This window comes from Cloeon dipterum, chromosome X (assembly GCF_949628265.1).
Source record: "Cloeon dipterum chromosome X, ieCloDipt1.1, whole genome shotgun sequence".
Taxonomy (NCBI): Eukaryota; Metazoa; Arthropoda; class Insecta; order Ephemeroptera; family Baetidae; genus Cloeon; species Cloeon dipterum.
Window position 1 is genome coordinate 19,290,110 of NC_088790.1, and position 16,669 is coordinate 19,306,778.

Here is a 16,669-nt window from a genome sequence, read left to right on the forward strand (position 1 = left end):
ATTTACAAATACACAGAGAAATTTGTTATTATACAAAATATCAACAACATCCAGTAGACGTGAATGGGATTTTGCAGCGCAATTTACTAAGTTTATTGTTTTCTTTATCGGTTATTTCCGTCTGCTAATAGCTTATTTTTTACTGCTCGAGCAGTAGCCAAACAACAACTCAGTGAGCGGCGTGTTGTTAGCTAAATATACCGGTTTCAGGCGAATCAAAAATGATTATATAACTTAATTTCACAGTCCCATAGCTCAATATGTAAATTGTTATTTTTTCTTTAGCATTCAACCCCCACACAATCACCAAATGAAAAAATCGATTGAAATTGAAAACTATATAATTCAATACAAATTTGTATCTCTAATATGAACTGTAAGAAACTGCATTGAATTGCCGGCATTAAAAATTTTCAGCCCTTGTGCCGAGTAAAAATGAGAAAAAGGCATCGTGGGGCTGGTCAGAGAGCGCGTTTTTATCAGGGCAGTGGCCGCGCGCGCGGACGAGATGGTCGCGCTGAAGCGAGCCATTCGTTGAACTTTCTCCGCCACCGTACTTACTCCTTTCTCCTCGGCGGGCCAAAAACATTATAATTTCATACACAAGCGAGCGCGAGTGAGTCGCTCAGCATCTTTATCAGCCAGGCAGGCATTGGCCGTGTGCGGTGCGCGCGGATCTCCGCGAGTGCGGTATTTAGCGGCAGGCGCAACTTTCACTCTTTGCGCGCCGCGCGATATTTTATGGCTTGCTCCCAGCCAAGTTAATTAAAATAAAAATTGAGAGACTCGCCCGTTCGACGCAGCTATGTCTTATCGCCAGAGTTGGATCCTTTACCGATTGAGTTGTAAATATATCCTCTGCGCCGCGATTAATTGTCGCGATTGTCCGACAATCGCTTAAGTAAGTGTGCCCGACATTAATCGCCCTCACGAGGAATTCAGAGCTGATCAATTAATCAAAAGGCAAAATTTCTTTCTCTTATTCATTTTTTTATTTTAAAACATAAAACATCATTTTTCCTAACCAGTGGACAATGAGTGATAAAAATAAAATCAATATTGTGTATTGGATTAAAAAAATCTTTATTTTAAAAATAGGTAAATTTTTAGAGTCAATCGTAACTATGCTTTGACAGTTTGCTGCTGTCTCTTGATATCTAGACTCATATTAAGTAAAAAAATCTGCCTGGTTTTTAGCCTAATCTTCAAACCACATTAAAGCCAAAGTTTTGCTGCTAAAACGCACTGTAATCTTTTTGTGAAAATGTTCTACAGAGTTTTTAATTGCAAGCTATATCAAGCACAGTCTCCCTACTTAATACAATTATCTTATATAACACACCACGAAAATTCCCGGTCATAACGCAAACACTGTTAGATAGAAATCGTCGAGAGAAATCTAAATCTTCCATTAAAAAATGGCAGTGCTTTTTTTAAAGAAAATTGGAAAGTCCGTCTTGGTAGCGGAAAAATTGCGCATAGCTGGACAACCAAACGCGAAAAGGGCAACATACAATTCGAGAATGAAAATTTGGGTGTTTTTTTGGAACGATGCTCAATTTCCGCGCTACCAGGGCATTGGACTTTATGATGATTTATTGTTGCTTCTAGTTTAAACTTTTGATTATTGCACGTTTTTTTAAAAAGATCAACTTAAAATGCTTTCTGAAAACAACACTATAAATTATTTTCGATTGTAGTTCCATCTACATTTCAAATTAAAAAAAGAGAAATTCGGAATTCTAGAAAAATCCATTCATTCTCTTTAAGACCCCCCTGTAACGGTGAAATTTTTACATCATTTTGAAATTGAAACGAACTATTGGGATAGATTGTAGAGTAAAAATTTATTGGAATTAAATTAACAGTGATCACCGTGAATGCCAACACGCGTTTTCAAACTTGAAGGTGCCGACAAAAGTTCACCCCGGGGGCATTTAAATTTAAAGAAAAAAATATATATTTTAGTCACCTTTTTGAATTTGAAATAACGAATAAATTCAGCAATATTTTTTTCTGCATGTTATCCCAACAAATTATATTCTTCTCTATTCTCATGCGTTTGATTTTGAGGTATAAAATTTGATTGCAGCACAAAAGGCACGCCATTAGCATGAATTGCTCGTTTGCAAGTTTCGTGTGACTGCTGCCGCTGCTGAAGTGCTCTGAATTACATTAAATGCCGCAGTCAGTCAGTCATCGCGTACAAGAAGGTTTTTGTTGGAAAAATTCGGTCGTTCACCTCCTCTCGCTCTCGACGTCGCGGTAGCAGTGGCGCTTAAAAAGCCACTCGATCCGCGCTCTTTTCTATCCAGCGACGCCAGCTATCAGCTCGGCTAGCTCGTCAATCCACTTCTTTTTTTATTATTGCCATTATTTGTTGGCGACAAAAGTAAAACAACGAACGACTGGATGGATAGATTTGTGCTTTATGCAACGAACAAAAAGTTCGTGTCGCGCTCTCGCGGTCTCGCGCATTCAGTGGGCCAGAGTGCACGAGAAAAAAGGAAAGTGGAAACGCTGTAAAAAGCCAGCCTACTAATTTTACTTTCATTTGCTCTCGTTTTCAAAAGTGAAGCTCACTCTCCATTTCTATTCCACTTGAATATTCATCCGTCCTCACCTCGCCAATTTCTGCGAGTTGTAAAATAGAAAACATTTTTGATACATTTTTACGAGGCTTTTTATTTAATATCTCTTTTCACTGCGTGACTCTAGCTTTAAAAATATGTTTAAATAACTTAAATTAGAAAAACATACGTAAGGAGTTTAATTAAAAACAGGGTACTTATATGTTAGCAGTTGTCTTTAATATCCGTGGATTTTAAATTTCCTGCAGCTAGAACTACGACGTAAGTTTTGTTAAGCAGGTTATAGTATTACACTGCTAATTAGGCCTGCGGGACCAGCTATATACGGTTCAAGAACGTGCAGGAGATTTTTTCTGTTCAAAACTTTGCTCTCAGCCGCCCATCCATATAACAGTCCGCGCTGAGTAAAGCTATTTTAGAATTCCTTTTTTTTAATGAAAAATCCATTTTATCACCATTTTCATCAGGTCTAGTCAATAAAATATACATTATTTTTTAGAAAAGAAGCTCTTAGGTTAGTTTGCTTTTCAAATGAAAATATAGTCAAACGCTGCAAATCTACCAGCAATTTGATGAAAACGAAATTTAAATAGCAGCGGGCCCTGTTTCATTATTTCGCATTTCAGTTCGATTTATCTTGTTCAAGAAATCAACTGCTTACTGCTGGAAACAATGAAAATTAATTTCAATTGTTTCCTTGTGCCTTTCATTTTCGTTCAGTGCATAATTAAAAAAGGAAAAACTAAAAAAATCCAATGAAATGAAAACCACTCTATCACAAAATAAATCTCTGTTTATGATCTTTTAACCACTGCAAGGCCTATTCGAACATCACCACCTTTTGAAGCGATTCCCCAGGCTCTCCCAACATATTTTCCTTTGTAATGCGCTGCAGTTACAGTTGCAGAGGCGAGATTGCATCTGCTCGCAGTTGGCTCGAATGCACTTGCCCGGCCCGAGTAAGTGCACGCGGCGTGCGGAGAAAAGGCTGCTGCTGCTGACGAGCAGTCCCGTTAGAGCAACCTGGTCCATAAATACAGGCTCACTCGCCATGGCGAGAACGTCATTAGCCGGCAATTATATGTATGTGTATTACAACAATTTTCGTCATTATGCGCTCGCCGCCCACTGCAGAAAAAAGCGAATCCTGTTGCTTTTGCCGAATCATTTTAATTCGCCGCTCTTTGCGGCCGTAGGCACATTGCTCGAGCGCTTATGCACACCGCGTGTGTGTATTGGATAATTTGTCCACCGCTGTCGTAACAATGTGATGACAGTGACATTTGTGATTGCAAAGGTGACGCCGAGTGAGTAGCGAAAGCAGGTCTCTCAGGAGTAGACTAATTTAACTTGGCATTGATATGAATTTAAAGTAGCAAAATTATGTGTTGGCAAATATGGCTGCTTCATATCAAGGGTTCAATAGTTAAGACGACATTTTTTCTGTGCCTCCCAAATAGGCACTTAGATGAGAATAATGAAACTTTTGAGCCACGCGTGCAGATCAAACAACTCATATTTTCATGAGATAGTTATACAAAAGCGTTTGCTAAAAAACGAATTTCATTAATTTGAATTTTTAATGTAAAACATCATCCAGCTTTTTCTGTTGTTTTTTTAGTATTATATATATTTGTTTATTTTTCATTTAAGTCAAATATACATATATAATGCATATAGGTCAGGTTATATACAGGTGAAAAGAGGCAACAACGCTAGCGAAAAATCTATAAAACAGACCGCAGTCGTCGCGATGCGCCCGTCCGAAATTTAAACTTTCCACTATACTTTAGGCGATCACAAAACGCTTTAAAATTCACTCCACAATAATTGCTGCTTCAAAAGAGCGCGAAATTGCGCGGCGGTGCAGTCTTCAAGCACAGGCGGCAAGTCGTTCCAGGGTTTTACGACCCTGAAAGAAAACGCGCGTTAGCCCAAAACGCTGCGGGTCGGGGCGGCTGGAGACGCGGGTACAAACCACTATTACCCCTGACTGAGAACGCGACCCTGGACGATTCTAGCGCGTGCATTTAAGCCAGTTGCACTGCACTGCACTCGCACGTTTTGAAAAAGTTCAGGTCGTTGTATTTAAGCAGCATTGTTGAGAAAGGCATGATGTTTTGCCGGCGGCGAGTTTTGGTTTAGATGAAAATTGCTTAAAATTTCTCAGGCAAAAAAATTATCTTCCAATTTAGATGATTTAGAGAGAGAAATCAGAAAATTGTTATCGTTCAATGCTATGGTGATAAAATTTGAAGTAAAAATAAGCATTTTCAATAGAATTATTCAATGTTTTTAAGACTGTTTTAAATTGAAAAAATTGTTAGTAAAAAAGTCATTTTATTTTGACAAAATTCCAAATTTTCGCTAATCGTTTTATTTTTATTTTTTATCGATGAAAATTTCAGAAGTAAGACTAATATTAATTAAGGCAGCTCTGAAATCGCAAGCCTGGAAATTGCCGCCGTGAGGAACTTATGAGAATAACAGTTCACACGAAATATTGTTTTCGAGTGATCTGCTACCTTTCTTGTTAACTCGCAAGGAACAGGAAATTTCTTGAAAATCCCAGAGAAGTTAACTTTATTACGTCCGTGGAATTATACTAAAGCAGAATATATATATTTTTTTTTAATAACAGGTTGCTCCGGTGATTGAGATGGGGGTTTAAAATAAAATTTACAGCCTGCTAATCTAGTCAAAGTTAAAAATTTACTATTATTGCTTTCCGAAAACTTTTCATATATTGCAATAGTTGTTGGCTGTGGAATGTAGACGTGTAGAGGTTTCAATTTTCTTTTTTGAACTGGTAGACAATTTAAGTTTATTAAACATCATATACAATTGTGATTATTTTAGTAATATTAAGAGCTACATCCGTTTTTAAACCGCTGTCGTGAAAACCCAGTTACTCATTTTCAAGGTCTCGTCATGGCCCTGTTTATAATCTCTGTTTATTTTTAAACAATTTTTCCGTGTCAGCGGATTAACTGATTTAGATGTTTCTATTGGAACAGTTCAAATTCTTCCTTAGATTGTGTATAGGAATAGATTGGAAGAACGGCGGTGACCCTCGAATTACGCAACGACGGCAGACGGCTCGTCATAATATTCGCACACCAGTTGACCTAGGCCGGCCTATCGCATAGATCAGGCGTCTAGGCCGAATGCCACGGCCAACCTGCAAACTCGCGCTTGCATATTCAACACGCGGCTGTATAGAAAAAGACTCGAAAAATCTGCAGCCGTCGCAATCAGCCAGCAGCGAGCGACACAATTGCTCCGTTTGCTTGCTTGGACCTGGCGCGGAAATTTGCAAATAATAACAAAGTGCGAGGGAAAATAAAGCGATGCTCACGCGCTCGGCGCTAGCGATAAATGCAAAATTGCGAACGAGGGCATAACCTTCATTCTGCACAACCTTCTGCGAGCGCGGCGGCGGCGATGACTGCGAGAAAGTTGCGATTTGCTGGTGGGGCGTTCGCGTAGAGGGGACCCTTTTCCCAATGGACTCGGCGGCAAAACAGTCTTCTTCCGTCCACCGGCCCCTACTGTTGCACCCGCGTGTCCCTTATTCTGTCGGCAGTGTGCCCGCCAGTGTGCCTTTTTTTCCATACCTCGCGGTGGGAAAAATCAGTGCCCAGTGTGCTCTGTGTGTTTTGTGCCTTTTGCTCCGCATATACTTGTGATTTGCAAAATTGGATTAACACACACCCCACAAAAAGGATAACACAACATGTGAGTTTTTAGTAGCTTTAATATTTTGTTCCATTAAGCACGAAACAATTTCAAATTTAAAGAAATCCTAAAACGCCTTTAAAAGAGAGCGGTAAAATAGTTGAGATTTTATTCATTTATTTTTAGGGTTTAATGTTAATGATTTTTTATAAAAATCTTCAAAACAATTTTTACACACTTTGTGTATTTTTTTTAATAGAAATCACTTTGCTGTTTAAAAATTCCCTGTTGGCATTTCACTCTTACATAATGTTTCCCACAAAATTATTGATACTACGGTCATTTACATTCAACGTTGCTCTTGGATTTGCCCAAGTGATAAATTCACAATTGCTGTCGGAGCTCGATAGGCATTGCAACCCTCTGTCGTCCAGGGCATTGCTACTTATTAATTGCACCGTGTCCTCTGCGCCGGACGCACGTAGCACGCTACAAGCTTGTAGAAGCGCGTGCGAGTGCAGAATGAACGAAGGGTTCAAGGCAGTTTTTGTGATAAACACGGTCACATGCAGAATGAGTGTTTGCTGGACGAGCAAAAGCTTGACGTGTTGTATTACAAACAATTAAGAAAATGCGCTTGTCCGGCGCAAACTGCAGTCAATTTCACCGAAAACGAAAGTCGCGGCCGCGTGACATAACAATGGCTGCAAAATCGTGTGCGGCGGCGGCTCTCGCGATTCATTCTCGCTAGCTCGCGGTGTAATTATTGTTTTTTATCAGATGCGGCACGCGGGATGCGCGCAACAATAAAACACATTATGTTCGGCTATCTCTCCCATAACGCGCGGTGCACTCTTACTTTTCATCTCGTTTCTTTCGTCCAATATCGCCGCACGAGATGATTAGCTGGCATTGTGCATCCTCAAGAAAGGCCCTTTGTGTGTGGCTAATTAGCTGCTTTCCTGTTGATATTAATTTTCAAACTGTGATGACTTGTTATTTCATCATGCTGGCAAACAACACATTAAGAATCGAGAATTTTTCTAGCTATTTGAATCTCAATGAAAATCATTCGTGGTTTTTTTACTTAAAAGTTTCAAATATTTTCCACTCGATACGATTTGTTTTTAGTCCTAACAATGGGATCCACTTTTTTTGCATCTCTCGGGCACAGGGTGTCAATGACCCTTCGCTTTCTCATCGCCAAAAATATTTCCCCCGTCCGCAGGCGGATTTTTCCAAACAAACCCCTTCGCGGACGAGGGGGGAGGGAAACATAATGCTGGATTGCCGCGGAAATTTCGTTTCTGCGAATTCCTAGCGCGAGATGAATCGAATCAAAGGCAGCAGGCAGATACGGTAGCAGAGCAGAAAAGTCTTATATTGGCGTGTATTGTGCTCGGCAGCGGCGACGGCGGTTCGATGACCCACGCGGCGCAAATAAACCGGAGAAAAAGGGCCGAAAAGGCTGCGCTGCATCCCCGGATGTGTCAGGAAAATAACCCTGGCGCGGAGCAGCATCCGAGCGCCGCGGCGAGCGAGCAAAACGAACAGAGAAAGTTTTCACCAGTGAAATGAAAGCGCAAATCTCACTTTCTCCGTCGGCTCCAGCACCGCTTCGTACACACGCTCGTTTTATTTATATTTATTTATAAACCACGCTCGCTCGCTCGGCGTCTTGTGCTGCTCGCGTGCATTGCTGCGAGTGCGATAATAAAAATATTTCAATCGCAATGAATTAGCCCGTTAATTGTTTCAAAAATGCGGATCGGGTGCGTCGATCCATCCGCGAGAGGAGAGATTCGGTTGCGCCTTCTTGATTGCTGATTAATCACACTGACTGGTTTCAGCGTATGCAAATTACGATTTGAAAGTTCTCTCGAGAATTGCTGCTGCTGTTTCAATAATTGTCGTGAATGCTTCCTAATTGATCCAGCGCCAATAAAAGCGGCTTGTTAAACAAAAATTGATTCCTCAGCTGAGATTAACTGTCAAACAAAACATGTTTTTAAACTAAAAAGAGACTCTTATTTACAACAAGTATTAAAATCGAATTTTTAAGTTTAGGGTTTTTAACACTGCTTGTTTATTCTTGCACACCAATTATTTAAATTTATTTTTTGAAAAAATAAAGAATTTTAATATATAATGATATTTATAAATTGTATATTAGGATGAAGAGTCACATTAAACATCAGTTAGTGACATAAACCCTAGTAAGACGATGAAGTATAGGTGCAAAATTAACATAAAGTTTTAATTTCAACTAGGAACGACAGAGAATGCACAATATCAAAGTCCAAATCGCTGGTGAAGGAAATTTCAAAGTGAATTTCATTAGCAATCAGAAAAATCGCTGCATCCGCAAATAACCGTACTGTCTTCAATGCGGATGTTTTTCGTTCTTGAACAAAACAGCAAAAACCGAAAAAAAGAAGCCCCAGACATCTCTTGGCGATGAGTAATTTTGCTTCTTTGATTAATTGCTTGTTGGCTACATGTAAAACAAGTGTCTTCTGTCAATTACAAATCCGTCAAAGGTACAATAACACAATGGAAGCATTATCAACGGCTTTTCCTTTTTCGAATGCGAAATGCGGCTGTAAAAGGAGCGATAAATATATAATACACATATAAATAAAGAGTGCGGCTACAATGCTCCACAGCAGCCGGCAAAGAAAGGTGTATGTATAAATATTTATACGAGTTTATACTCACTTTGTAATTGATACTATTTCTGCATGTACGTAGCAGTCGGTAACGGTATTTTGATTGCTAGCTCGGCTTAAAGGAAATACAACTGCAAATAGAAATTGTAATTCCGCTTTGAAATCGTTTTTTAACGGAAAGGAAATTTCAGTTTAAAAACAACGCTGGCTGTTGTATGAAAATAGAAACTAATGAAACCAAACACATGAAAAAAAAATTTTATTAACATATAATTTTTTATTTAATTTTGTCAGAGTTTACAATTTCTGTCTGCAGAAAAAAGATATTCTCAAAAACATTGCCCCTCCACTCGGTAGCAAAGCCATTTTATTTTTCACTCGGAACGCGTAAAACGCAAAATGTTGATGTCTTTCTGAGGTTCTGCTTCTAGAATGGAGAGAACAAAGTGGCTGGCCTAGGCTCGTTCGTTGGTTCGTGTGTGTTTTACACCATCGCTGCACGATCAAGGCTGCTGCTCATTTTGAGGGTCGCCACATTAACAAAAAAATTTAGGTCATGGGCCACGGGTGCTCGCGGTGCGTACGCAATGACGAGGCGGCGAAAACATTTTGGCGGAAAGTCAAGGCCGAAATTCAATTAGCGTCTTTTTGGTTTCACCTTCCTCGCCGGCTTCTCTATCTATGCGCCTGCGAAAACGTGTTTTAGTGCTCTGGGGCATTTTTCATCTGTAAAAAAGGAAATTAGTGCCCATTCAAAATAGATGCTGCGGAATGGCTTGTTTTCCGTCAAATCATTTGACAGAGGGACTAGGAAGTGAGCAATGAAAGCTGCTTGGTTTGATTTTTAATGTTTTCAAGTATCCTTTGAGTGAATTGCAAGGCTTGAAATCTCCTTTAAAAAATATTTCTGCTAGTTAAAAGAAATCTGTTGGTAAATCTCACTGTCTGAAAAGTTTTGAATTTTAAACCAACTATAAATCTGTGCGAAATGTTCAATATTAAATTGTATAAAAAATTACTGGGTGCATAAAACAATTTAGGAACGAAACATTTACAACTGTGTGTTAAAAACACGTATAGTTTCTAGAAGTTTTTCACATTGAGCGTTCAATCAGAACAGGATATTTTAACGAACATTGTATTTACTGATGCAATACCTGCAATTTGTTACAAAAGCTACATTTAATAACAAACCAAGCAGCTGCCAATTTTGGCAAAAGACGGCAAAATTTACGACCATGGGAAAGAGAATGGTGTCGTTTTCGGTGTCCACGAAAATCTCATCAGTCTGCTGGCAAAAAGTTTCTCCGACGAGACGAAAATTTCGGTCGTGATTTCCTGAAAATGCAAATGCCGGCAATAAAAGAATCGCAGCTCCGAAAAAACACATAATTCCGCTCCGATTTCCGCTCGGGCGGATCAGCAATTTATGATTTAATGATGTGCACGCGATAGAGAGAGACAAAGAAACGAAATCGAAAGTGGTCCGAATGCGGTAACCGTCGCGCGCGGGGGCTAATTATTTGAGTGCATCCAAAGCATATAATTCGCCGTATAATTCGTCGGCAGGCTCACAATGATCGCGTTCTCTCTCTCCTCTCATCGCATGCACTTTCTCCCCGCGCATTACTTTCTCCCATTTCACTTTCCCTGCTGGCCGGCCCGACCAGATCTTTGCCAGACTTCTTCTCCGCGGCCTGACTCACACGACTACTCTTCCTCGACGTGCGATTTGTCTCTGCAATTGCAAAGGGCAACGCTTGCTGCTTCCCTTTTTAACTGTGAATCCGCGTATACGATACGACAGCTGCGTGATTGACGCTCGTTCTTGCACCTAGGCTGCAGTTATGCCTGCAGGCAGGCGCAATAATGATTTTAATTGCCTTTCCCAGCACAAAATGGAGAAAAAGGGGAAAAATGTCTTCATTTGACATCAAAATTGATGGCAGATCTTGTTTCGTGCATCAATGCCAATTTAAATGCTTTTAAAATTCCAACCTGTAGTTTTCAGTAAGTCATTGAAGCATCAGCTATGTTGGAAAAACCAGTGCTCCTGTTTATCTTACAATGGAAATTTCCAATCGAATTAAAACAATTATTTTAAAATTGCACATAATGGATATTTTTTTAAAATTAAAACCAGGCGCTGTTTTCTTTTATTTGAACGGAGAGGAAGGTGCAGCATTGGATAGGTTTTATTGTTTTATGGTTGTTGCGAGATTGAGGAACTAAATGGAGATTATTTTTAGCCTGAAAAAATCTCAATTTTGTATTCTTATGACAATGATGTCAATAGAAATTATCTGAGGAATGAACAACCTTAATGCAAAACGGTGTAAACAATGAGCAAGGCGTGGTGAAGTAATGATTTAATTTTTAAAAAACCTAAGCTTCAATTGTGTTAGAGCTTAAAAATTAAACCAAGAATAAAGCAACAGATTAAATTAATTCACTTTAGATCACAATTTAATATTTGCATCTTCAGATTACATTTAAGTATTACAATTTTTCTTGTCTGCATTTTAAATGTTAACAAATGTAAAACATGATCAAATTGAGGCTGTATTTCCAAATTATTTGTTACTACTCAAATTAGCTAGTACAATTATTAAAAATTAAGGAACCAAATCAATATTTAAATATATCATAAATTAGGGTAATTTTGTTATGAAGCTCTTCACAAAAACAACAACAAAATATATCAGCAGATGAATCAAAAAGCCGTTTCGCAGGTAGAAGGGAAATTTGTTTACATTTTCTATGGGGCGTCAAGGCTGCCGCTGCTGTAAACTGCGAGCTGGCCAAATAAGGAAGAAGGAGTAAATCGCGCAGCAAAAGGCGGAGATCGGATTCAGAAATGTCAAAACTCTGCAGAGAGCATGCTAATTTTCATACACGAGCGAAGAGGGCATGTTCATGCACACTTGACCTTCTGACTCGATCAACACTTACACTTTCATTATTTGATGGGCCCTCTGCTGCGTTTCAGCCTGCCGTCATTATTATTTTCGCAAACTGCTCAGGGTCGCTGTGCCAATCAAAAGCCTTTTTTGCCTGCTCAAGAAACTAAATAAAAAATGGTCAATAATGACTCTGATTCTTAATTTAATGTGTTCATATTGGTAAATTAAAATATCAATGGATGATTAAATTTAGCAGGTCCATGAATAAAAATAAACCGTGTTAATCAAAGAATCTTATTTTTAAATCCATTGAAGCCTTAAACTTGAATAAAAAAACGAAAAAACAAAATAAAAAACCAAATTTAAATTCTAGGTGTGAAATAAAAAACGAGCGTGATGAGTCGCGTATTTTTATCGCGGGTAATTGTTGTGTGGCAGACTCACATTAGGCGGATTGCGGCCATCGATGTCTCTGATTCGTCTAGCTGCCCTGAGGAGCGAGGTGGGCCGGCGGGCGGGCGGGCAGGCGACCTTTCTCAGCCCTAACCTTCCCTTCCTGCCTGACCCTGACGGCTGCTGCCGCTGCTAGCCTCACATAATAGCCGCGGCGGCGGCGGCAGCGGCGGCGCGAGCAGTGTTAATCTTGTAGCTTGACCTCGGTACACGACGGCCTCCAAGGCAAGGTCAACAATCACACCGTTATGATGAAATCACCGCGACGAGCAGCCGCGCGCAACACTGACTCACACACACATACACACTCGTACTTTTCGCAAACGCATTTCCACGTGCGAAATTTATCCGATTTCCGCTGCAGTGACTCAATTTGCATGCAACTCTCGAGCACGAGGTGCTGAAGTCTTGATTGGCAGGACTTGCCTTGACCTTGAAAATTCGCCAATTCGTCAAAATAATTTTTTAATCTAGCAAAAAAACTGTTTAAAATATTTTGTTTCTAAATTCTTAAAATAAACTTAAATTTCTTAGATGATTGCAGCCTAACTGATTTGAACACTAAAGAATTTCAAATGTTCAAAAAAATTAGAAATTAAAAAGGGAAAGGATTTTTTAAACTTATACTTAGTCATAAAACAATGCAACATTTTCAGATCTAATTTATAAGGCCAATAAAATAAAACTAAGCTTGTGAAAAATATTGTTAAAGAAAGCAAAAATTTACTGTAAATAAACCTGTTCATAATTATATTTTGCAAAAACTCTTCTTGAGTCTCCTACATTTTCTAAATTAAAGTAGAATCTCTGATTACATATTCTAGCAATTATTGTAATCTCACAAAGTACAGTAATTTATTTTTATAAAAAGAGTTAATAATTAATTTAGCCAAACCTTTTGCCCCGGTTCAAAACCAAATTTTCTTTTCCCTTATCCCATAGATCTTGATTGAGGTAGACTTATTCCACCAACGCACACTCTTGTGCTTAGCAAACACTTTCTAAACATAATGGATGCGCGAATCGTGACCGCAGAACGTAGGAATAAAAGCAGAGCTGGGGGATCGCACAATCCGCATAGAGGACAGCGAGAATTGCAGTATTGCAAACTTTGCCCCTGAAAATCCGCACACGATTGTCAAAGCGTGGGCAATGAGAGGTGTCGCAAACCGTATTTTCTTCAATGAGAAGGTCGATGCCCCGTGGCTGTTTTAAGCAACGCACTCCTTATTGTTTTTTACTGCATAACAAAAACTCTGACGCTTGCGTTCAAATAGAGAGGGGAAAAATAAATATCGACTTTTTTAATAAAACGTATTTTGCATCTCAAAGGAGTTCAATCTAGAGCGTGTTATGTGATTAGATTGGTTTGTTATTTAATACACAATTTTTGTAAATTTTGTCAAATTAAAATGCGAGCGTCAGGGACAATGCAAAAACCAGTTTGTTAAGTGTAAATATTGTGTGCAGCTAAAATTAGTGCTTTTGAAAAAACCAAAGCACTTTTTATTTATTATAGAGAAAAATAGAAGAGAGAAAGTATAATTTGGAACTGTTTAAATGTCTGGGGATGATTTTACTTAATTTTTGCTCCATATATAACCTGAAATATTAATCTGCGTTATGAACTAAAATCATTGAATTGCCTTGGTCCACATGATAGATACGTAAATAACAATTTTTAAACACTGTAGGCCTTGGACCAGACTCAGCAATTTCATGTCAAAAGCCACCCCATCCGCCCTTGGTGAAGAGCGATTGATTAATTCTTTTGGGCTCGAAGGAAAACAACAACCATTAATTAAGAAAATCCTTGGCGATGGTTTAGGGCCGAGCGTCTGGCAATTATAAAATTCTTGTACCAATTTGGAAACGAGTATGAAAAATAATGCAATTATGATAATGGTTGTTAAGTTGGGAATTAAACGCAGAAACAAGTGGTCGGCGGGCGAATAAATTTCACGCTGCGCTCCGGTGTTCGAAGCAGAATTTGTCGCGTGTTTCGCATTCAGGGTCTCGGCGCCGCTCGCGAAAAGGAAGGTCTCTCGCGTTCAAAGTCACCGCTCCTGTTGCTATTTTCGCGAGGTTCGCTGTGTGGGAGGGAGGGAGAGAGAGAAAGAGAGAGAGAGAGAGAGAGAGAGAGAGAGAGAGAGAGGCGATTTGCCCGTCGCGCGCAAACTTTTACTTTCAATCGTGCGAGCGCCGAGTTGCGCCGCTCGCCGCCACACACTGACTGGCGCCTTTGAACGGTAACTTTTAACTTTACTTTGGTTTGCGATAGAGAACAACTCGGTTTGTTGCCATGGGCAATTAAAATCTCATCGCTATTATAATAAAAATGTTTCTAGAAATAACAACTAAGTAAACTAACCAATGAATTAAATATGAGAAATAAGAAAAGCAATGTATTTTATTTTTAATTACAGAAATTTTATGCCGCGCCGTTTGGGCTGTAAGGAAAATAAGTGAATATATCATAATTATGTTGAATGAACTATTATTTGCAAGATGTTTAAGTTATTTGGGGCTTAATTTTAAAAATGGCAAGGAAAATGGAGAGGGAGATAAATAATGAAGGTAACACAAGGCTGCATTTTTAAAAAATCGACAAGTGGTCTCAATCTAATTTATCTTAATGAGCACGACCAAAATATCTGGATTTGCATATATTTTCATCTGTCACCTTTGCATTAATTTCGCCTATTTTTCTCTATCCTTTTAATATTTTAAGAAATATACCGTATATTTATGGAAAAGTCTGAGAGTAAGAAACACACATCATCTTTTTCTAAAGATTTAAACGTTTAAAAATATTTTTGAAAAGGTCTTCTGTCAAATTTGAAAGATTTGGGAAAATAATTAAGTTGTGCCTAATGTATGTTTCTATCCAAAAGTTTGTTCTAATATTTGGCGTAAAAATTGCTTGATATAGAAGATCCAAATTTTAATTACTTAAATTAATACAAACTTTGGAGCCTTTTTAAATGATCAAATATAAATTTAAGAATTTTAAAATAGCGAGTTAGTTGCGATTTTTCACGAAAGTGAAAATTTCAAAGCAGAAAAGAAAAACAATTATTTTGTGAACGTCATGATTTTTTACTGCAGAAATTTAGCTTCATTATTTGTTTAAATTCGTCAAATAGGTTCAGTTCCATATTTAAACCGTCCTGTATGCCCGTAAAAATGTGTAAACTGAGTTGTTTTATAATGTTTTTACATCTTTGATTTCAGGTGCCAAATTACAGCCTATGGTGCAAGTGTGGAGAACGTTTGTGAAAATTAGGGACATCTGCAGGTGAGTGTGTCTCTTCAAATGCTGCGACAGTATAAAATTAAATTTATAATTTTCAGGAACTTGATGAAAAAGGGAACAAGAGTTTACTGACGGAGTGCTTTTGCAGTAGAGTGGCAAAGATTACGGCGTGGATACCACGGGCTTCTACTGTGGGGCCACCGCGGGGCCCGGCGGCGGGGCCTCATTTGATCCTGCTGCCAACAGCTTCAATATGATGGCATTTTTGGATGATTACCTGGTAAAATCGCAAGTTACATTCTTATTTCGGATGGCTTCATATGTGCCGTTTGTTTCACAGGAGGGCGAAGGAACGACGCCGCCCATGCAGGAGTTGTCTCAAAGCGACCTCAACAGTTTGCCCAACGTGGACGCGGACAGCACAGCATTCGAGCTTGACCTCCTTTTCTCCGACTTTCCTTCCAATGAGAAGGTTGTTCAACGTTTTGTTCTTCATTTAAATTAATTTAAACCACAGTGCAAAATCAGTAGTAACGCAATGATGACACGCATGACCTAATATGATCCAACTAAAATAATTGATTGAGAAAAGAGAGTGATAGATATTACTTTGCCAAGTTATCTTGAAGCAAATGCAAATGAATTCCGAAGAAAATGATAACACAAATATTCAGACGCTCAAAGCTATCTCGCAAGTTTGCAAACGAATGATAATATTTATTGTGAGAATAATGCCGCAAATTACAGTGAATGCGGCAGAAAATTATCTGCACTGAAAAAAGGGAATTTCAAACAGTGCATGGTTTTGATTTTATGCGAGGATCAATTCAAATATGCAAAAATGGAAAGATATCGCTTATGTTGTGTTTTTGGCGTTGAGTTGATTGTTTGTGGAATTTAGCAACTCTTTGATGGGCAATTTGAAAACCAAGCAACACAGAGAATACATATCTCGTCTATTCGCTTAAACCACTTAAGTTTGGTTGTCTGTCGTTAAGTTCCAACCAACAATGTGGCTTTGGAGTTAATTTGTTCCTTGAGCAAATTAAATTAGTAGTCTGAAGATACAGACAGTGCTTGACATTTGAGAAGCACACATACTTAAAATTCTCAAAAATC

The 16,669-nt window shown here is 38.7% G+C and overlaps 1 protein-coding gene and 1 long non-coding RNA gene across 3 annotated transcripts in view; one reads left to right on the forward strand and one right to left on the reverse strand.

Moving 5' to 3' along the window:
• Eip74EF (Ecdysone-induced protein E74) overlaps nucleotides 1-16,669 on the forward strand; it is an 80,164-nt gene that overhangs the window by 17,202 nt on the left and 46,293 nt on the right. Inside the window, exons 1-4 of one of the 2 annotated variants that reach the window (XM_065496488.1) lie at nucleotides 6,115-6,329; nucleotides 15,529-15,592; nucleotides 15,649-15,830; nucleotides 15,891-16,022. In XM_065496488.1, the coding sequence (XP_065352560.1) occupies nucleotides 15,804-15,830; nucleotides 15,891-16,022 (159 nt within the window). In that variant the 5' untranslated portion in view covers nucleotides 6,115-6,329; nucleotides 15,529-15,592; nucleotides 15,649-15,803. Of the gene's footprint in view, nucleotides 1-6,114; nucleotides 6,330-15,528; nucleotides 15,593-15,648; nucleotides 15,831-15,890; nucleotides 16,023-16,669 lie in introns of those variants that run through there. The other variant, XM_065496489.1, reaches the window with a different exon arrangement.
• LOC135947540 (uncharacterized) lies at nucleotides 9,219-12,518 on the reverse strand. The gene is made up of 4 exons (XR_010575640.1): nucleotides 12,286-12,518; nucleotides 11,891-12,004; nucleotides 10,176-10,276; nucleotides 9,219-9,664 (listed from the first exon to the last, which is right to left on the reverse strand). It is a non-coding gene; the product is annotated as an uncharacterized LOC135947540 (long non-coding RNA).